A 22770-nucleotide genomic window follows, 5' to 3' on the forward strand; every position below is an offset into this window, starting at 1 on the left:
GGATAAGTTAGCTCCTCTGGTGAAACTGTTGAATTAGGAGGAGAATTGCAATGGTACTGAGCAGGATCTGGAGAATTTGGGCTGGGAGTGGCTGTTTGAGTGTAATTCCACATCTGACGTGTACAAGTCTTTTAAAAGCCAGTTGATCAGAGTCCAGGACCAGCGTGTTCCAATGAGGATGAAAGATGAGGATGGCAAGATTCAGAAACCTGGATGGCAGGAGATATTGAAGCTTTAGTCCATCAGGGATGGGCAATAAAAGCTGGCCTACCCATGATACCATGCGCTGTGAATGAATTTTTTAAGAATAGAAAAAGCAGGTGTGAGATATCTAAGAAACTGAAATAAGATAAGGCCCTTGAGGAATATTTAAGGAAACATGAAAGAATGTAAACAATGAATTAGGAGGGCTAGAAGTGCCCTTGGTAAGTAATATTAAGAAGAATCCCAAGGCATTTTTATAGGTGCATTAGGAGCAAGAGGGTACTTAGGGAAAGGATAGGTCCTCTTTAAGGGCAAAGGAGGGAATTTATCCTTGGAGCCAGAGGACTTGGATGAGCTCTTTTAATGAGTGCTTTGTATCAATAATCACCAAGAAGGAAATGGTTGGTAAGATTTGTGAGGGGTTTTGGACCCGGGTTCAATTCCAGCCTCGGGTAACTGTCTGTGCAGAGTTTGCACATTCTCCCCGTGTCTGCGTGGGTTTCCTCCAGGTGCTCTGGCTTCCTCCCACAGTCCAAACATGTGCAGGCTAGGTGGATTGGCCAAGCTAAATTGCCCATAGTGTTCAGGGGTGTGTGGGTGAGAGGGGGATGGGTCTTGGTGGGATGTTCCAAGGGGCAGTGTGGACTTGGGCCGAAGGGCCTGTAACACTGTAGGGAGTCTAATTTAATCTAAGATATGTCAGTATTAATAAAGAGGAGTTGTTGGGTGTCTTGCAAAACATTTAAAGTGCACAAATTCCCAGGGTTTGATGGGATTGATTCCAAGATACTAAGGGAGGAGATGCTGGGTCCTTGACAGATTTTTGTATCCTCTTTAGCCGTAGGCAAGTTCCCACAAGACTGGAGAATAAGTAACGTTGTTCCTTTTGTTTAAGATGGGCAACAGCAATAATCCATGAAATTATAGTCCTGTGAGCTTTACATCAGTGATAGGGAAATTATTGGAGAAGATCCTTAGGGACAGGATTTACTTGCTTTCTGAAAAGAATGGATTTAGGGGCTCTCAACATGGCTTTGTGCAGGAGAGTGAAACAAAAACTGATAAGAATCACAGCAGGTCAGGCAGCATCCATGGTGAGAGAGCAAATTAATATTTGAGTCTAGATGACACTTCTTCACAGTTGACATCAAGTGTTGGGGGGGACAGCATTTAAACAATAATTGGGGGATTTACTGTGGAGTGCTGAGGGAAAGAGGCTTCTGATAGTGCAGGAGAGGTCTTGTCTGAAATTTGATCAAGTTTTTTTTTGAGAAAATAAGGGTAGGGCAGTGGATGTTGTATATGTGGACTTTACTAAACCATTGAAGTCCTTTATGATAAGTTGATCGTGGAGATTAAGTCACATGGAATCAATGAGAAATTGATAAGTTGGACACAATTGGCTTGGTCATACAAAACAGAAACATACCCTATTTGTGACAGGGTATTTTTCTGACGGAAGGTCTGTGACCAGTGGTGTTCATAAGATCAATTCTGCAACCTCCTAATGTCTATAATATGTATAAATAATTTGAATGAAAGTTTTTGGGTGGTTTGATCAGTAAGTTTGCAGATGATTGAAAAATTGGAAAAGTTGTGGATAGTGAAGAAGGTTGTCAAAGGATACAGCAGAATGTAGATCGTTTGGAAAGTTGGGCAGAAGTGGCAGATGGAGTTTAATCTGAACAAGTCCAAGGTGATGCCTTTTAGGTGTTTGAATGCAAGAGGAAAGTATAGTGTTAATTGCAGGGTCCTTGCAAGCATTGATATACAGAGGGATCTTGAAGTACAAGACCATAGCTCCCTGAAAGCAGCACACAAATGGATAAGGAGTAAAGAAAGCATTTGGCATGCTTGCCTTCTTTGCTTGTACATTGAGTGTGCAAGTTGGCAAGTCACGTTCCAGCCATGTAAAACTTTAGTAAGGCCACATTTGGAGTATTGTGAGCAGCCTCGGCCTCCACACTGAGGAGGATGTGGAGGCTTCAAAGGATGTAGCAAAGGCTTACCAGGATATTGTCTGGATTGAGGCGTATTAGAAGAGAAGATTGGATTGTTATCAAGAGTGTGTTGAGGGTGAGGGTAATCTGTTAGAGCTGTGTAACATTACAAAAGGCATAGATAGTCTGAGTCTTTTTCCTGGGATGGAAGTATCGACAACAAGGGTCATGAGTTTAATGTGAATGTGGGAAAGTTTAAGGGAGATGTACGATGCAAGTTTTTTTTTGCACGTAAGTTGGTAGCTGGGAATATAGTAAAAATACAATAGCAATGTTTAAAAAGACATTTGCACAGACAGCTGAACAGTAAATGAAGCAGGGGATGTGAATCATATGCAGACATGTGGGATTAGTTTGGATTGGCATCATGGTTGGCACAGATGTGGTGAACTGAAGTGCCTGTTCCTGTACTGTTCTATGTTCCATGATGTTTAGAACTGAACATTTTGGCCTAGATTTTAACTCACTGAAATGCTATTAACTTTGTTGATTTGATCTTAATCACAGAATCTGCAAACGACCTTTTAATTGTTGGAAGGCCATAATAAGTTGGAATTGCCAGCCCCCAAATGTTAACCATTTTCTCAAAGCATATTGTTAAATTTCAGCCTGTTGGATTTTTAATAGCAGGATATGACTCACTGTCCACAACAGTTTATTTCTTGATGATACTTACTTTGTATGCTTATTGTGAACTTTAGGACACAGTGACAGCCATAGTCGTAACTTACCAACTCTTGTGAAAGATATTAGTAGCGTTGGCCAAGTAGCTTGTGGCAGCTCCCATACTATTGCTGTATCTCAGGATGGACGAACAGTATGGTCATTTGGTGGAGGAGACAATGGTAAGCTCAGTTCATCTTTAATTCTTTGTTTGCCAAAAATGTTGAAAAATTTGTAACTTCTGCATACCAGTTTTTGAAGGCAGATTGAAAAGTTGAGAAGCTTGTTTAAAAAATACATTAGATCCTTCGCTTTAAAAGTAGAGGGGAAAAGTAAGGTTAGCATCAAATCTTTATAAATCAATGGTTAGTCTGCAGCTGGAATGCTATGTTTGTTTCTCAGCATTATACTTTACAAACAATATTAATGTCCTGGTGCAAGGAGTGTGTAGAGAGCAATGTAGAGAAACTGGCACGAGAGAGATGAATGGAAGAATTAATCATGGTCTTTAAAGTAATGTTTTGAGAGAACAACTAACACTAAAAGGAGGTTTGGTAATCAGGGCACACAGCAAAACTAGCAGGATTTTTTTAAAAAATGTTCCTGTATACAGAAATTATGAAATTTGGGAATGCACTGTATATAACATTGGTAGAAACAGATTCAAGAGTAACTTGCAAATTGAATAGATGGTTGAAATTTTGAAAGGAAAAGTTTACAAGACTGTGAGAAAGATTAGGCATATGGAATTAATTGGATAGCTGATTTATGAATCGCCTCCTGTGGTGTTTACTGTAAGAACTGTAGCAACTTGGGACATTCTGATTTTTTTTTTCTTGAACAACATTTCTGTTTATATTTGCTGTTTAATGTTTCAGCTGTGATCTTAAAACATGAAGCCAAATCAGTGGAGCATTAACTTTACATGCTATACGTTTGGGAGTTCTTGTATGGGGGGGAAAAAAAAATCTTGTCCAGATTTGTGGTGCAGAAGGACAGATTAATCAAAACTTTGAGCATGTTCTGGTTGGATATATAGAACATAGAACATTACAGCACAGCACTGTACAGGCCCTTCGGCCCTCGATGTTGTGCCGACCTGTCATACCGATCTCAAGCCCATCTAATCTACACTATTCCATGACATATTCCTGTCTTTGGTTCTGAAGAAGTATCTAACCTAACTCAACATTAACTCTATTTCCCTATGTCTACAGATGCTGCCAGACCTGCTGAGTGTCTCCAGAAATCTGTTTATTTTAAATCCTTTTACTATATGATACAATACAATTCTAAGTTGTCATAGCAATGATTTCAATTAGGAAAATACTTGGGTTCATTTCCTCATATTAGCAGTTCAACTGAGCATTGCTAATAACTTTGAATTCAACTTTTTGGCCGGAGTCTAAAATTTGCTGTCTATAAATCAAATTTACAAGGTATTATAGAAGCAATAGTGTAAGAAAATTGTATTATTAATTTTGTTGGATTTTCACTTCTTCACCCATGTCTTAATTGAAATAATCCGATAATACAGGTAAACTTGGCCATGGGGAAACAAACAGAGTGTACAGACCAAAGGTAATTGAATGTTTGCAAGGACTGTACATTAGGAAGGTGTGTGCTGGGAGCCAATCTTCGCTTGCATTGACTTCTGCTGGGCAGGTAAGAGAGCTGTGTATGAATAAGTAAAGCGGCAGATTTATCAAAAATGTATAGATTTTAGCACTGATATTGTGGATATAAAATTTGTGGACATTTTGCCATAGTCTTATCAATATAGATAGAGGCAACAGAAGGGTAAAGCTGATCTCAAATAAGTGTTTTTTATGAATGATAAATATGTAGTACTTTGAGTGTGATAATGGCATGAGCAATCGAGAATTACACAAATAATTGGTTGAAAGTGATTTTTAACCTCTATCAAGGATGAGAAACTGACTACTGCCTGAAGTTTATTTTAAATGCTTGTGGATGAAGTATTAAAATCTCTAAATGTGTGCACACACCTGTAACGTAAATTTTTTTTGTCATTTTTGAAGTCTGGTAATTTTTTCTGATCTAGAATACATTTTAGCTCCTGCTTCTAAGTCAATCAGAGTTGCTGTTGAGCTCCTTGTATGGATAATTAATGTGAAATAACTTTAAGTGGAGTCATTAGACAGTTTGAAAATTGATTGTATTCTGCAAATGACTTGGAAGCTAATTTTGCCGCATGTGAAAATTATTAAAATGGAAAATTCTGCAAGCCACCCGTAGACTTGTTTCGGGTTTGGATTTTGAAAGCTGTGTGGAAGATCTGTAGCTCGGTTCCACACTCCAAAGATTCAATCCCAACAGTCCTGTTGTATATTCAGGATGCTTAAAAAATTGTTGTTCAACTTTATTAGCTTTACCTATGGAAATGTTCAAAGCAAATTGTAAATGACATGAAAACATAATTTTTATTTTAATGTTGAATATATGGATTTTAATTCTGTAATAACTCAATTCACCTTAATAAAAAGCAAAATAACTATGCATACTGTAAATCAGGAACAAAAACAGAAGTTGTTGGAAAAGCTCAGCAGATCTGGCAGCATCTGTGAAGAGGAATCAGTTAACGTTTTGAGCTAACGTTCTAAGGAAGGGTCGCCAGACCCAAAAGTTAACTCTGATTTCTCTTTACAGGTACTGCCAGACCTGCTGAGCTTTTCAGCAATCTGTTTTTATACACACTTCACTTTTTTGTCCACTGTCACCAATTTCAATCAAAAATTGGGGAAAAAAAAGTTAAAGCTGCATTAAAAACCAGCATTAACATTACAGAATTGAATTACACTTCCATTTAGAGTATGAAATATGTTATTTCCAATTATGCCATTTATTATTTTCTTATATGCACACCCAAAGATTTTGACATTTAAAGTTGTATGAGGGCTTTAATATAATGTCCCTCAGGGCTCAGCTGACACAAGGGCAGGCAGACTCCAAGACACACACTCACTGCTTGTAACATTGCAGCAGGGCAGGGACATGCAAGTCACTGCTGTCCAATTCAATTAGCCATCCTTTAGGAAGGAAGAATACTTGAAAAATAGTGCAGAAATGACTTACTGAATGAACATAAGAACCAGAAATAAGAGTGGGTCACTCAGCCCTTCAAGGTTTATCCACTGTTCGATACTGCACATGGATTGTAGTAGTTCAAGATGGCAGTGTACCACCACCTTTTCAAGCATTCAAAGGACAAGCAATAAATGCTAGCCCAGCTGGTGTTGCCCATTTCCTGTGAGTGATTTTTTAAAAAAAATACATCTTGATCTGATTTCAATCTCAACTCTTCATTCCCACATAGACCACTAATAATTTTCCCAATGAAGAACTTTAGTTACCAGGATAGATATGCATAGGCTTAGATTATTCACCTCAGTGAATGCTGGAAGGAAATTTTAAGAAGACTTTTTCAAAATTATAAGGAATCTGGACAGAGTAGATTGGGATTATCTATTCCCTCTGCCAGACTGTCAAAACCAGACACACTGCTGTAAGGTGAGTGGCAAAAGATCCAGGAGCTACATCAAGGAGGACTTCTTCATGCAACAATGTTTAGGATCTGGAATCTTCTGTGAGTGTGGTGGAGGAAGACTCAATTGTGACTTTCAGAAGGGCTTTAAATTCTTGATTGAAGAAAATCCAAATGCCAGACTACGTGGAAAAGATGAGCGAGCATGACTAGGTGTGTTGCTTGTCAGAGCATCAACAAGGATACAACTGATCAGAATAGCCTCCTGCACTTTAAATATTTTGTGATTCTCATTGAGGCAATTAAGGTGATTAATGCATTTGATAGGATAACTAGCTCCTGTTGTCTTTTCTGTAGAACAATTGAGTATTCCTATCCCTGGAGTATCATTATTTTTACAATGCTACTTAATGGTGAAAAACAAGTGAAAATGCAAATCTGGAATGTTTTATGCATGATTAGATTTGTAAAAACAAAATGTTGATTGTCTATGGTCAAAACTTTATTTGCCAAGATATTAGATGAACTCTATGCCAAACTCTCTCTTTCTCTTACTCCAGGTATTTGCATGGGGCTGTGGCTCTTGTCTGGGAAGTGGCTCTTCAGAAACTACAGCTCTTAGACCACGTCTGATTGAAGAACTGAATTCAACCAAAATCATTGATATTTCATGTGGAGATAGTCATTGCTTAGCTCTAACACATGGTGAGATACAAATTAGGTCATGGTTATACCCCTGAGTTCTGAAAAATTATTCCTACAAGCACTGTATAATTGCTTAATGTCACTAACAAAATGTTGAATTCCAGATTCGGCATTGAACCTGGCCATTAACTGTCATGTGCCACTGGAGCTGGAAGGGCACAGGAACTTAACAGGATTTTGAGGCAGTGGAATGTAATACGGAAATTTAAAGTTGGAGCAGAGAATACTAAGAGTTAGCTGTTGGATTGAAGGAAAATGTTTTCAAATCTTAAGAAAACGAGATTTGCTCATGGGTTCAGGGCTGTTCGTAGTTTGGAGAGGAACACCATGCAGTGGCTGGGCCAAACATGACCTACCACACCGCAACTTCTGCATAACTGTGTCTTGAATAATGGGAGTAGACAATAGTGTCTATTGGTGCCATCGTGCCTGAGTGATCATTCTTTCAAACAAAAATTGCATTGCATACTTCTAGTTTCATAATGTATTTGTTCCCTATGTATATCAAATTTCAATGGAACAGAATATGGGCAGATTTAAGTAAAACCAGTTTTTGAGAGGAAAGTAATGTACAATTCTTATTCAACAAACTGGTACCTGCATCAATTGTTTGTTTGTTTACTGCTAGTTAATAATATATACATGAATTTTGATTAGCAATAAAATTATCATGTTAGTAATTCTATTGCCATATGAAGTAATTTTCAAGCATTTTCTGAACCCTGTCTCTGATCTTGAATGAAAGTAGGCAGCCCACTCCTTTGCATATTATATACTGCCAAGATGGGATTTTTTTTCAATTGTATATCATCTTTCCCTGAAAGATAACTTTGCTTCTGATCACCATAAACTTGCATTGTATTGGTTAAAGTGGCCTCTGGGAAATCATTGCAAATCTGTTATATATTAAAGTCATGAGTAGTCTCCAGTTTCAAAAGGCTCAGGTCAGGAGCTTTGGCTAAATGAGTGTAGCTCCAAAAACAGCCAAGCTTGATATCATTCAGGACAAAGCAGCCCATTTGATCAACATTTCATTCACCATCTTAAACCTTCATACCATCCAGTGTGGCTGAGGTATTTACAAGATTTCATCAACACCATCTTCTAAATTTGTAACCCATATTACCTGGAAGGATCATAGATGTATAGAAAGCTATCACTTATAGGTTCATCTCCAGGTTGTGCACTATTCTGGCCTTAAATGTATTGTCGTTCATTCATCATACCATGGTCAAAATCTTAGAGGCCCCTGACTTATCTTTCTTGAACCAAGAGGTGCTTTCCGGAAGACAATATGAGATCCGTAGTAATTTCTGGTCTTTCTAATGATGACATTGTGCCTACATCCTGTGCATTTTAAAAAAGACGCTCCTGGAAGTAATATTTGACTATTAATTGCAATAAAAGCTAATGATTTTGTTATACCCCTCAAATTTTATAAATCTCAATGTTTTCCTCAAGACAAATCTTGAACTTTTGAGCCCCAAAATATGTACAATGGAGCAGAAAACAATTCAAGTGTAGGATTACTTAGCATCGTAGAGCATGCAAAGAAGGATCAGCCAATGATGCAAGTGTGAGGGGCACTAAGTTGCAAGATGAGCTTGATGTCCAGTCTCAATTGCCTAAGGGAAAATAGTACAAAAGGACAATGGGTTTCATATTTTCATCCTTTCTGTCAACAACAGCTAAAGTTTCTATGATGCCTTTTATGTGGCCATCTCCTAAAGTCTGTCACAGGTGGAATCAAAATGTAGCAAGCTGGCAATGTATTGAGGACTGACCAAGAGCTTAGTCAGAGGGAATAAAGGCAAAGTATGCACATGCTGAAGATCTGAGCAAACGCCGGGTAAATCAGGCCTGGCAGCATCTTTGGAGAGGGAAAAACATTTAATGTTTTGAGACAGAACAGAAGCAGAGTCATATTGGACTCATAACATTAACTCTGTTTCTCTCCCCACAGATGCTGCCACAGCTGCTTAGTCAAAGAGGTAGTTTTTAGGGAAGAGAGGGAAGTGAAGACACAGATTTAGAAAGAGAATCTTAAAGAATGGGGCTTGATTGACTGAAATTACATTGACTATTGATTAAGGTACTTATTAAAAAAAAAGGTAGATTTGCTGTAATCTCAAGACTGTAGAGCTGTTTCTCCTGCAGAGGGATAAACTGGTGGTGAGCTTAACCCAAGGGTGACTGAACCTCAGGTGAGGTTGAAAAGCTGGGACTTTTTGGTGACCTCAGCTGGTCTCTATTGGTAGCGTGAAGATGTGGGCTGCGTAAGATAACTGAGTTGTTTAGTGGAGTTAACCTTATACAATTTACAAAGGTAGAAAGGGTGGGACATGGTCACCTGAGTAAGTATTTTTAATTCACCTGATTTGAAGACTGGGAGACAATGTGACAAAAGGGCCTAAGTATCAAAAAGGATATAGTTTAGAATGCAGATTTCAGGTGAAGAGCCAGTTTCTAATCAGCTGGGATGCTTGGTCTTAGTATCCAATTCACAGTCACATTCTATAAGTTATGATGTATTTAAATTTTGAGATGTCCCTTTCTAGATATCATTCAAGGTGGCCTTTCTTATTATCTGTATCTGAAGTCTCTAACAGACTGTCTTTGTACTTATTCTAATAGATAATGAAGTTTATGCTTGGGGTAATAATGCAATGGGCCAGTGTGGACAAGGACATACATCAACTCCAATTGCTAAACCAAAGAAAGTAATTGGTTTGGAGGGAATAAATATACAGCAAATCACTGCAGGAACGTCCCACAGTCTGGCTTGGACAGCTGCCCCAACTGATAGGTATGAAGTAACTTTTCATACGTTTACACTGAGGTAATAAATCCATTGGTCACAGTTGTTTGCAGTTTCAAAAAAGTTTGTAATTTTAAAAGCACAAATTACATCTTTCCAATTTACAGTGCTAAAAATTAACACAAAAGCTGAGAAAAGTCAACTGCACGCAATTCCTATAGCATTCTCACACTCATTGTTGCATGCAACCTCATTCTGAATGTCCTTTTGTAGCTTGTGTTCATGTTTGAGATACTTGATCACTTTTGTTTTTCTTTGACCCCTGTTCATGTCTTGTTTGTGATAATGTAACAAAATGAGCTGAATTTTATCAGGCTTGTAGAGACGGGTTGGGAGGCAGCAATGGAGTAGATGGCACGCCTGTCATCTTCATTTTGCCTTTTTTTTTCTGGGTGGCAGGAAAGACTGCAGATGAGCCCATTAGGTTGTCGAATAATGACACCCTCAAGCTTCTGGCGTTTCACAAATTTTAGGGAATCTCGGAAGTGGGAGGAGACCAGATAAACTCTTTGGCTAACGGTGGGATGGATCTGCTGACTTCACTCCACTTATCTGAATTTGAGGCCACATAATCATTATACACCTTCTTATCTTGCACGTGCAGCCCCAGCAATGGTGCTGGGGAACTGGCAGCCTTCTGTGGGACTGTTTCTGGGAAAGTGGGACCTCTACAAGCAGAACAGTCTGCACCTGAATCAGAATTGAACCAATGCCTTTACAGGAGGGTTTACTAGTACAGCACAAAGGAAGCTTGGACCAATTTGGCAGGAGCAGGATACACGTTGCATTGGTTCAATGGTGATACAGCGTACCTTAGAAAAGGAACCAAGACAGAGGGCTTTCAGCCATGTTGTGTCTCAAAGGAGTAAGGTGAAACTAAGTGGCCTCTCATGCTGGACGTGTTAAAAGTAAGACAGATGAGTTAAGGGACTAACAAATGGAAATGCAATGCTGTCATCACAGATGTGGGTGAGGGAGTGATTGGACTGGCAGCCTAACATGGATCTTCAGGTAGAATGGGGAGGGTGTAAAAGTGTTGAATTATTAAGGAGGAAGTGGTCAGGAAACTATTGGAGAATTTTCTGAAAGGGAAAATTTAATCCTCATTTAGAGAGGCAAGGTTTGTTTGGGGCACTCAGTTTGGTTTTGTGTTAGGAAGGTCATACCTAACAAATCTAGATGAATATTTTGAGGTGGTTACCAAATGTACAGATGAGGGTAGTGTAGTTTTAACTTCAGTTTGTATGGATTTCAGAATAGCCTTTGAGGCCCACATGGGAGACTAATAAAGGTAAAAGCACATAGGACCTAGGAAACTTGGCAAGTTGATCCAAAATTGGTTTAGAGACAGAGGATGGTAGTGGAAGGCTGTCTGTGTGACTGGAGGCTGGTGTCCAGTAGCGTGCCACAGGAATCAGTGCTAGGTCCCTTTTTATTGTTTGTAATGTTCATAGCACAGAGTGGCTGGGTAGTTGATGAGGATAAAGGTCTTGGGTTACAGAAGATGTGTGGGTTGTTCAGATGTGCAGATTGCTGGCAGATGAAATTTAACCCTGATAAATGTGAGATGATGCATTTTGGAAGAAGTGACAGGCGAAGGGTGTATTTAATGAATGGCAGGACACTAAGGAGCTCAAAGGAAAAGAGGGACCTTCTGGTGCTTGTCCACAGATCCCTGAAGCTGGCAGGGCAGGTTAATAAGGTTGTTACAAAGGCACAAAGGACACTTCTTTACCAGTCAAGGTATAGATAATAAGAGCAAGGAGGCCATGTTGGAACTATGCAAAACTTTGGCTAGGCCACAACAGAGTAAGATGTGCAGTTCTGGTCACCGTGCTGTAGGAATAATGTGATTCCACTGGAGGGGTTGCACTGAAGATTCACCAGGATGGTGTCTGGGTTGGAGCATTTTGGCCATGAAGGGAAACTAGATAAGCATGTGTTGTTTTCCTTAAAGCAGAAAGCATTGAGGAAGGACCTGATAGAGGTGCATAAGATTTTGAGGCACATGGACAAGATGGATAGAAAGCAGCTGCTCCCTTTAGTTGAAGTGTCAATATCAAGGGGGTATACCTTTAAAATGAAAGACAGGAATTTTAGAGGGCACTTGATAGATTTTCACCCAAATAGCTATGGGGTCTGGAATGTACTTCCTGGGAAGGTGATTGAGGTTACTAACCGCTCAACCTTCAAAGTACTTGGGTGAGTATTTGAAATGTTATTACATTCATGCCTCTGGGCCTAGTGCTCCAAAGTGTAGATTTAGTGTAGTTTTGGCAGTTCAGACTCGATGGGCCATAGATCCCTTCCTGTACTGTATGTTAAGATATTATGTAGGAGCAGAAGGAAGCTATTTGCCCCACCAAGTCTGCTCCACTATTCAGCAACATCATGATGCTCAACTCCATTTTGCTGCCTTTTCCATGTAATCCTTGATTCCCTGATTTAAAAATTTGCCTATCTCTATCTTAAATATACTTAATGACCCAGCTTTGACAGCCGTCTGCAGTAAAGAATTGCACAGATTCACTACCCTCAGGAAAAAAAGTTCCTCCTCATCTCTACCTAAATGTGTAACTCCTCATTCTGAAATTATATCTTCTGGCCTTTGATTCTCCCACAAGTGGAGCATCCTTTTTGCATCTACGCTGTCCAGAATCTTGTATAATTCACTAAGGTCACATTCTGTTCTTCTGTCTTCCAATGAATCTATGACCAACCTACTTAACCACACCTCATCAGACAGTCCCGCCAGACCTAGTATCAGCCTAGTGAGCCTTGCCTGTACACCCTGCGTTGTCATTATATCCTTGCTTAAGTAAAGGAATGAAAACTTTTTAAAGTATGATGGCTATGGTCTGACCACTACTTTGCATATTTTCAGCAAAACCTCATGAATCCATTCCCTTTTAAATAAAGACCAGCACGCTGTTTGTCTTCCCTATCTATATTACTGGGTGAATTTCGATGCTAGCTTTGTGAGATTCATGGATGAGGTCTCCAAAATGCCTCAGCTCTATAGCTTTCTGTAGCCTTTCTCCATCTAAATAATTTTCAGCTCCTGGCATATTTCCGGGCAAGGTGCATAACCTCACATTTTCCCACATTATACTCCATCGCCCAAGTGTTTTGCTCACTCTCACTTAAAAATTGTCTGTAACCCTCTGCAGAACTTGTCACCCTCGCCAGTGTCTTCCACGAATTTTTATTATCTGCAGCTTGCCTCTAGTATGTTGACTTTTCTCATTCGACTCATTAATATACTATATTTGTAGCCCCAACATTGATCCCTGTGTCTAACCTGAAAGCTCAATTTCAAATAAATCTGTTGGACTATAACCTGGTGTCGTGTGATTTCTGACTTTGCCCACCCCAGTCCAACACCGGCACCTCCACATCATTATACCTGTTATAATGGACTCTAACATTTTCACATTACAAAGGTTGCTTACAGCTGCTGTTAACTGGGTCCATCTCTCCACTAAAATGCAGTCACCTCTCATTTTCAGATCCACTAGTGTGACCCCAACTGCCTGCATTCAACTCAGCCCTGTGTTTGGTTTCAACAATGCACTATAAAGTGCAAACCCAGTATATTGTAGAAATCGCATCTCATTTTTTTATTACTTTGCTAGTTCAGGTGAGATATGTTAGTGCTGGTAAATAATATGTAATAGGCATCTGGTAAGCATTTGATCACAAGACAATAGCACATACAGATCTCACTTTGTCTTCCTTAATCTTTCTATGTAACTTGTCATTTTCCTGTTGATCTCCCCAATCGTTCTAAATGCAATGAATCCCAGAGTTGGGATAGTTTTACAGATTCTTGATACTAGGAATCATCACTTCTTATGGGAGGAGCCAAAAAGACTTATCTACGATCTTGGCCCCATTCTAACAAATAAAGCTCACCAACTAATGTGTAACTGCACCAAATAGCACTTAATTATCGGAAAGTAATGACTTAGCCAAATCTTGCAGAGCATTTTCTTTGCATCATTCAAAACTTTCATTATTCAGTGTAATTGAAGATACCAGTATTTTTGAATAACATAAAATGATTTTAAGATATTCTTGAATGTTGTGGATAGATTTGGCAGGTTTTGTCAGTAAAGCTTAATTTTATATATAGAATATTTTGTTATTTGTCATACTATGGGTTATGTAAGGTTTGCCTTATTTTCCAGTAGCAATGTAAGTAGCGACACAGGTTAATCACAAAAATATCCAGTATTTATGAGCTGCAACTTGGATACTTGCTCTAAGATTTACAAGAGCTTTACCATAACTTTTAAAATATAGCCTGGTGTGTTAAAAGTCAACACATTTGGGTAATAAAAACATTAACATCTGGACTTGAGCTTTCACCATTAACATGCTAAAGAGGTAATATTTTATTGTAAATATTACTCATTTTGCTTTTCTCCTTTTTCTTTTTAGACAACTGGTAGCCTGGCACAGGCCTTTCTGCGTTGATCTGGAAGAAAGTACATTTAGTTATTTGCGAACATTTTTGGATAGGTACTGTGATGGAATTAACAATGAGGTGCCTCCGCAGCCTTTCTTTTCTCAAAGGTAATGGTGAAGTATTTTTGCATATGTCGCTTGAACAGTGTAAATGCATTGACCTGGGAAACAGTCTTAGATGTATTCTGAACAACCTTCTTATTTTGACACCACTTAATTTCATCCTGAACTATGTTTGATATAAATTCTTTTTAATTTTCAATCACAGAATTTGGATGTTTTTGACAAGGCCAACATTTATTCCCCATCTTTAATTTTCCTGTAGAATGTAGTGGTGAGGTGCCTTCTTAAACCATTGCTGCTCTGGGATGTAGACAACACCCATTTGGGGCAGCATGGTGGCTCAGTGGTTAGCACTGCAGCTTCACAGCGCCAGGGTTCGATTCCAGCCTCGGGTGACTGTCGGTGTGGAGTTTGCACATTCTCCCTGAACCGGAACTATACACAGTATTCCACATGTGGTCGAACCAAAGTCTGATACAACTGCAACATGACCTGCCAACTCTTGTACTCAATATCTCATCCGATGAATAAAAGCATGCCATATGCTTTCTTGCTTTCTTGACCACTCTATCGACCTGCGTTGCCACCATCAGGGAACAGTGGACCTGAACACCCAATTCTCTCTGTGCATCAGTTTTCCCCAGGGCTTTTCACGTTTACCACACAGTTCGCTTTTGAATTAGATCTTCCAAAATGCATCACCTTGCAAATGCCTGGATTGAACTCCATCTGCCATTTCTCCACCCAAATCTCCAATCTATCTATATTCTGCTGCATTCTCTGACAGTCTCCTTCACTATCTGTAACTCCACCAATCTGAGTGCTGTCTGCAAACTTGCTAATCAGACCATTTATACCTTCCTCCAGATCATTTATGTAAATCACAAACAACAGTGGTCCCGGCACAGATCCCTGTGGAACACCACTGGTCACAGTTCTCCATTTTGAGTAACTCCATTACACTACAATCGTCTGTCTCCTGTTGCCCAGCCAGTTCTTTATCCATCCAGCTCATACACCCTGGACCCCATGTGACTTCACTTTCTCCATCAGCCTACCATGGGGAACCTTATCAAACGCTTTACTGAAATCCATGTATATGACATCTACAGCCCTTCCCTCGTCTGTCAATTTAGTCACTTCCTCAAATAATTCTAGCAAATTGGTAAGACATGATCTTCCCTGCTCAAAACCATGCTGCCTGTCACCTAACAAGTCTGTTTTCTTCCAAATGTAAATAGATCATATCCCTCAGTATCTTCTCCAGCAGCTTCCCTCCACTGACGTCAGGCTCACCGGTCGATAATTACCTGGATTATCCTTGCTACCCTTCTTTAAAAAACAGGACAACATTAGCAATTCTCTAGTCCTCCGGGACCTCACCTGTGCTGAAGGATGCTGCAAAGATATTTGTTAACGCCCCAGCTATTTCCTCTCTCGTTTCCCTCAGTAGTCTGGGATAGATCTCATCTGGACTTGGGGACTTGTCCACCCTAATGCCTTTTAGAATTTCCAACACTTCCCCACCCCCCCCCCCCCATGCCGACTTGATCTAGAGTAATCAAACATCTGTCCCTAACCTGAACCTTTGTCATGTCCCTCTCCTCTGAATACCGACGCAAAGTCCTCATTAAGAATCTCACTCATTTTCTCTGACTTCTCGCGTAACTTCCCTCCTTTTGTACTTCAGTGGGCCAGCCGTTTCTCTAGTTACCCTCTTTCTCCTTATGTACGAATAAAAGGCTTTGGGATTTTCCTTCACCCTGTTTGCTAAAGATATTTCGTGACCCCTTTTAGCCCTCTTAATTCCTCGTTTCAAATTGGTCCTGCTTTCCCAATTCTTCTTCCAAAGCTTCATCTGTTTTCAGTTGCCTAGCCTTATGTATGCTTCCCTTTTTCCTCTTTGCTAGTCTCTCAATTTCACCTGTCATCCATGGTTCCCTAATCTTGCCCATTCTATTCCTCATTTTCACAGGAACATGTCTGTCCTGCACTCTAATCAAGCTCTCTTTAAAAGCCTCCCACATATCAAATGTGGATTTACCCTCATAACTGCTCCCAATCCACATGCCCCAGCTCCTGCCGAGTTTTGCTGTTGTTGGCCTTCCCCCAATTTAGCACTCTTCCTTCAGGACCACTCTTGTCTTTGTCCATACAGTATTCTACAACTTACAGAATTGTGATCACTATTCCCAAAGTAATCCCCTACTGAAACTTCAGCGACCTGGTCAGGCTCATTCCCAGCATGGTCCCTTCCCGAGTCAGCCTATTTACATACTGGTCCATAAAACCCTCCTGGATGCTCCAAACAAATTCTGCTTCATCTAAACCCCTAACACTAAGTGAATCCCAGTCAATGTTGGGAAAATTAAAATCTCTCCATCACCACCATCCTGTTGCTGCTAGATCTTTCCATAATGTGTCTACATATTTGTACCTCTGCCTCACGGTCGCTGTTGGGAGGCCTGTAGTACGGCCCAACACTGTTACTGCACCTTTCCTATTTCTGAGCTCTGCCTGTATTGCCTCAGTGCTCGAGTCCTCCACAGTGCCCTCCTTCAGCACAGCTCTGATATCCTCTTTGACCAGTACTGCAACTCCTCCACCCCTTTTGCCTCCCTCTCAATCCCACCTGAAGCGTCTATATGCTGGGTAATTTCGTTGCCAATCTTGCCCTTCCCTCAACCAAATCTCAGTAATAGCAATAATATCACACTCGCAGGCCGTAAGTTCATCTGCCTTACCTACTATGCTTCTCGCATTAAAACAAATGCACCCCAAACCACCTGTCCCTTTGCTGTCTGCCTATTCTTCCCCTTAGTCATACTGACTTCATTATCTAGTTCCTTTACGGGCTTTAGTTACTACCTCCCTTACTGTCCACTAACCACCTCATTTGGTTCCCACCCCCCCCCCACCATATTATTATAAACCCTCCCTAACAGTGTTAATAAAAGCCCCCCTGGGACATTGGGACCAGTTCTGTGGGAGGTGGGACTATTACATATTGGATGGTCTACACCTGGGCACGGCTGGAACCAATGTCCTAAAAATCTGAACTCCTTCCTCCTGCACCATCTCTCAAGCCACCCGTTCACCCTGCCTAGTCTTTCATTTCTACTCTGACTAGCACGTGGCATTGGTAGCAATCCTGAGATTACTAACACTAAGGCCCTACTTTTTAAACTTGGCTCCGAACTCCCTAAATACTGCTTGTAGGACCTCATCCCATTTTTTTTACCTATATCATTGGTGCCTGTATGCATCACGACAGCTGACTGTTCAGCCTCCCCCTTCAGAATATCCTGCAGTCGTTCTGAGATATTCCTGACCCGTGCACCTGGGAGGCAACATACGGTTCCGGAGTCTCGTTTTTGACCACAGAACTGCTTGCCTACTCTCCTTACAATCAAATCCCCTATGACTATAGCCCTTTCACTCTCTTTCATGCCCATCTGTACAGCAGAGCCAGCCACAGTATACCTGTTTTGTAGGGAGATGACCGCAGGGTACACCTGCACTGCATTCCTGCTTTTTCTCTGCCTTTTGTTCACCCATTGCCTTTCTCCCTGGGCAATCCTAATCTGCGGTGTGACCTATTTGCTAAACGTGCTATTCGTGAGTTCCTCAGTATCGTGGATGGTTCAAAGCAAGCCCATCTGCAGTTCCAGAGCCACCATGCGGTCTAACAAGAGCTATAGCTGGACACACTTCCTGCACATGTCGGAGTCAGGAAGCTGAGTGAGGATTGCATTACGTCGTGTAGATGGTACATACTGCTTGTCATTATGTGTCAGTGGTAAATGGAGTGAGTGTTATAGGTGATGGTTGGAGTGCCAGCCAAGTGGGCTACTTTGTGCTGGATAGTGTCAACTTTCTTGTGTGTTGTTGGAGCTGGTCACATCCAGGCAAGTGGAGGGTATTCCATCATACTGCTCAGTTGTGGGCAAGCATGAGGAAGACAGGAACTATTCTGGAATTCTGAGGCAAGATCACTGGATGGACCTGAAATATTAACTCTGGTTTCTGTCCACAGATACTGCCAGACCTGTGAGTTTTTCCAGCAATTTCTGATTTCCAGCATCCTGGCAGAATTTACAACCTTACTGCTGCCTAGTTCATGTCATTTCTTCTCTGGCCTGACTACCAATCTTTTGTTTGGCTGATAATGTACAACAAAATCTATAGCATTTCCCTTCCTATTTCTTAACTCTATTCATCCCATCTTGCTGAAATTCTGTAGAATATCCTAATCTTCAGTTTTTTTTTTGTAATGTTTTCATGCTCTACGTTTTCTCCCCACCTCCCCATCACTCCTCTTTAAAATGTTACAACGAGCAATAGTAAATTGCTATGCCTCTCTAAATCCTTTTTCCATGATCGATGGCATGACACATACTTTAGTTATTGCTCTTAAGTCTCAATTTTTGTTTGCAGTTATTTATTAATTCACGTATAGATGTTTAGTTGTACTCAAAATACTTAGAGAAGTTTAAAAAAAATACTTTGGATTACTGTTTTAAGGTCTGACCTCTATTTTCTCGTGTATACGATGGAGAACAAATTAGGACTTCCTGGCGTATCTACCATCAGTATTTCAATGCAGATTTTTGTTCACTCATGGACGTGGACATCTCTGGCTGGCCAGCATTTCATTTCCTGTCTCTAGTTGCCGCCCAGAAAGTCGTAGTGAGCTGCTGCTTTGAACTGCTACTGTCCACCTGCTGTAGGTTGATCCACAATGCAATTAAGGAGGGAATTCAAGGGTTTTAACCAGTGACAGTGAAATAATAGCATGTTTCCAAGTCAGGGTGGTGAATGACTTGGAGGGAACTCGAAGGTGATGGTATTCCCGTATATTTGCTGCCCTTGTGCTTTTAGATGGAAGTGGTCATTTGTTTGGAAGGTGTGTCTAAGAACCTTCAGTGAATCCCTGCAATGTATCTTGTAGATGGTACACTCTGCTGCTGAATTTTGTTGGTGGAGGGAGTGTATGCTTGTGATGTGGTGCCAATCAAGTGGACTGCCTGGTCCCGGATGGTGTCAAGCTTCTTGAGTTTAGTTGGAGCTGCACTTATTCTTTGCATGTCACTTTACTCCTTAGATAAAATTAATTTTGTATGCATTTCAAATTATTGTCTTTCTCAATGTGCCTTGCCTGATTTCCTGGGCTGCGTGAGTGCCTTTGTTTTAATCTGGAAAATATTTTTTCAAATATTAAGGAAGTGGGTAAAGTCAATAGCATCTTTATCTTTTGTTTCTGAGCCCTGATCTATACTTGAGCTTTAAGGGCTGATGATAAGATTAGCTTTTTGTTGGAGTAAATTCGTATAATAACACTTCCAGGAAGTTTTAATAGATGATCCTGAAATCTCTTGTGTATCTTATGCACTCTTATGTACATCTTATGTATTTGTTTAGCTAAAGATGCAATGTGGATTGTTGGAGTACTTTGTATTTCAGGTTTATATAAGCCACGTTAATAGGTTTGTACTTTGGCTTTTAACAGGGAACATCATCATTTTGTATATCTTTGTTTGAAGTTACTTTCCACTCATCTTTCCCTGGCTCAAGCTGGAGGTACTGGAGCTGCTGTTCTTGGGCAACAGGGTAGACCACTAAGGAACTTGCTTTTTCGGCTAATAGATTCAGATGTTCCAAATTCTATTGAAGAGGTAACGTGTTATCAATAGCTGCCACACAATGATTGCCATACTTCTGTGAATGTTTTAATATGCTATTGAGAGTTACGGAGATTGGCATGATTTTACTTCATAGTAAGATTTGAGAAACAGGCCACCTTATTCTGTGACTTGAGCATGGAGATGATGTCTCTACTGAGCAAGTTTCATACTTTCTGTGCGCACAGATCATTGCTATGATAATTTGGCTTTTTCTCCCGCTGATGTCAATGAAGCATTGCTGGAGATCCCAGCCATGCTGTGTGTAATTGTGAAAAAGGTGTGAGAAAATTCAAGATCCAATAAAGTCTTGACAACATTGTTGTTATTTAACTTCAAGAATCTAGATAGCATTGCTCATGAAAGTCCTATCTGCACATCTTTAGCTGTAGGAGTTGTACGGACACCTTGTGATAACATCGTACCAAATATCTGCTTACTTTCCAGATTTACTTTAGGTAGTACATGGTCAAATAAGTTTTTCTTCAGCCATATTCTGTTGGGAAGACTGGAGGGTTCTGATGTTTGCTTTAGCAAGTAAGAGAAGATCCTTCACAAACTTTAGATATAATTTGTTTAAGCAGTAGACAAAACTTTTATATTGAATGGACTACACTAGACACCGCAAGAAGTAAATACAGAAGCTTCAAAAATATTTAGTAATAATTGGATAGATCTTGGGGTCCTTCACCTTATCTTAATTAAATGAGAAATGTAATATTACTAAGAATGTGCTATGATTTACAATGAATTTTCTTTTCAGAGAACTGAAACATTCCAGTTAGTTTAGTTTTACTGCAATTGCATGATAAGTTGCAAATAATGTACTGATTGATTAAAAGCTGTTTTTGTCTCCCACAGGCAGTCAATGAAACTCTTTCAGTTGGTGCATCTTTATTGTTGCCTCCACTCAGGGAACGTACTGAACTCTTACATAATCTGCTACCTCAAGGTCCAGAGAGATGGGAAAGTTTATCAAAAGGACAAGTAAGTACTGGACTCTGTAAGGTATCAAAACTATTCAAATCTCATTTCTGAAGAAGAGTCTAGGCCCAAAGTGTCAGCCTTCCTGCACTTCTGATGCTGCTTGGCCTGCTGTGTTCATCCAGCTCTACACCTTGTTATCTCAAATCTCATTAATTTTGGCTTGAAGAACAGCAAAATGGATGTGTAGAGATTAGAATCATAGAATCCCCACAGTGTGGGAACAGGCCGTTCGGCTCAACAAGTCCACACCACCCCTCCAAAGAGAATCCCATCCAGACCCATTCCCCAATCCCTGCACTTCTCACATCTAAACCACCTAACCTAAACATCCCTGGGCACTGCGGGCAATTTAACATGGCCAATTCACCTAGCCTGTACATCTTTGGACTGTGGGAGGAAACTGGAGCACCCTGAACAAACCCATGCAGACACGGGGAGAATGTGCAAACCGCACACAGGCAGTCGCCTGATGGTGGAATTGAACCCGGGTTCCTGGCGCAGTTAGACAGCAGTACTAACCACTGAGCCACCGTGCTGCCCATCTTTTACAATTTTTCACCTGCTTTCTATTCTCTCACATCGAAACTTTTTAAATTATAGTTTAATTGCTGTAGGATAATATCAGAATAATGCACAAGATTTCATTTTTGTCCACTTCCTTAATATTTAAATATACTTGCCATTATATTTGCTCCTGTATTATGCAAAATAGCGGGATGGGTCTGGGTGGGATGCTCTTAGGGTCGGTGTGGACTTGTTGGGTCGAAGGTTGTGCTTCCATGCCGTAGGGATTCTATGATTCTAATAAATGTGTTTTTGAGAATAGAAAAGGAGCCCCTGTAAAAACCATGAAGAAGCTTTTGAGATGATCCCAAGAATTACTCTTGAGGGACCAAAAAAAAACCCCTCACTACTGCGTCAGACGGTAGGAAATGCTGATGCTGGAGTCAGAGATAAGTGTGGAGACAAAGGAACACAGCAGACCAGGCAGCATCAGAGGAACAGGAAAGCTGACATTTCAGGTTGGGGCCTGCCTTCTGCACGCTAAGATGTGCCATCCGAAGGCCCTTCTATTTTCTAGATGTAAAGCTCCCTAATCCAGGAGTAGGTAATTCAAAATCTTGGAAAATTGAAAATCTAGTATGGTCAGTCCTGACCCCAGTGGTGTTGAAATTTAGGCATTAGACCTGTACTAAGCATGAGGTGATTATTGCTGAACTGAAACTTTAATATTTTTGTCGCTGTTGTTATTATTAATGGATTAAAATTGTTTGCGGTGATTACTGATCAGCGTAATAGTAGGTACCTAACCTTTCTCCAGATTCTTTGACTCTACCAAGTAATTCAAGTGTTAGACATATCTTAATTTGAAATTTACACAAGTAGCTTGAACTAGCTTGTATGTCTGTGAAATTAACTAGTTAAGTGCAGTTAACTTGTCATTCTTTTAAATAGAGAATGCAGTTGGATATAATACTGACCAGCCTACAAGACCAGTCCCACATCGCATCCCTACTGGGTTACAGCTCACCCACTGACCTAACAGAAGGCTTCTCTCAAAGCTGCTTTCCTGATCAGGACTCATCCAACCCAGGGGTTATTGACAACTTGCACTTAGCAGAAATTCTTCTAAAAACTCTTTTAAGGAACATCGGTTTTTACACCGTAAGGTTT

At 40.3% G+C, this 22770-nt stretch overlaps 1 protein-coding gene across 2 annotated transcripts in view; it reads left to right on the plus strand.

The window, feature by feature from the left end:
• LOC125450659 (probable E3 ubiquitin-protein ligase HERC1) overlaps window positions 1–22770 on the plus strand; it is a 235586-nt gene that overhangs the window by 36065 nt on the left and 176751 nt on the right. For both annotated transcript variants that reach the window (XM_059648883.1, XM_059648890.1), the window contains exons 7-14: window positions 2906–3049; window positions 4405–4532; window positions 6933–7077; window positions 9712–9883; window positions 14339–14473; window positions 19938–20103; window positions 20971–21096; window positions 22552–22761. In XM_059648883.1, coding sequence (XP_059504866.1) covers window positions 2906–3049; window positions 4405–4532; window positions 6933–7077; window positions 9712–9883; window positions 14339–14473; window positions 19938–20103; window positions 20971–21096; window positions 22552–22761 — 1226 coding nt within the window. The remainder of the gene's footprint in view (window positions 1–2905; window positions 3050–4404; window positions 4533–6932; window positions 7078–9711; window positions 9884–14338; window positions 14474–19937; window positions 20104–20970; window positions 21097–22551; window positions 22762–22770) is intronic.

Source organism: Stegostoma tigrinum, chromosome 1 (genome assembly GCF_030684315.1).
Source record: "Stegostoma tigrinum isolate sSteTig4 chromosome 1, sSteTig4.hap1, whole genome shotgun sequence".
Taxonomy (NCBI): Eukaryota; Metazoa; Chordata; class Chondrichthyes; order Orectolobiformes; family Stegostomatidae; genus Stegostoma; species Stegostoma tigrinum.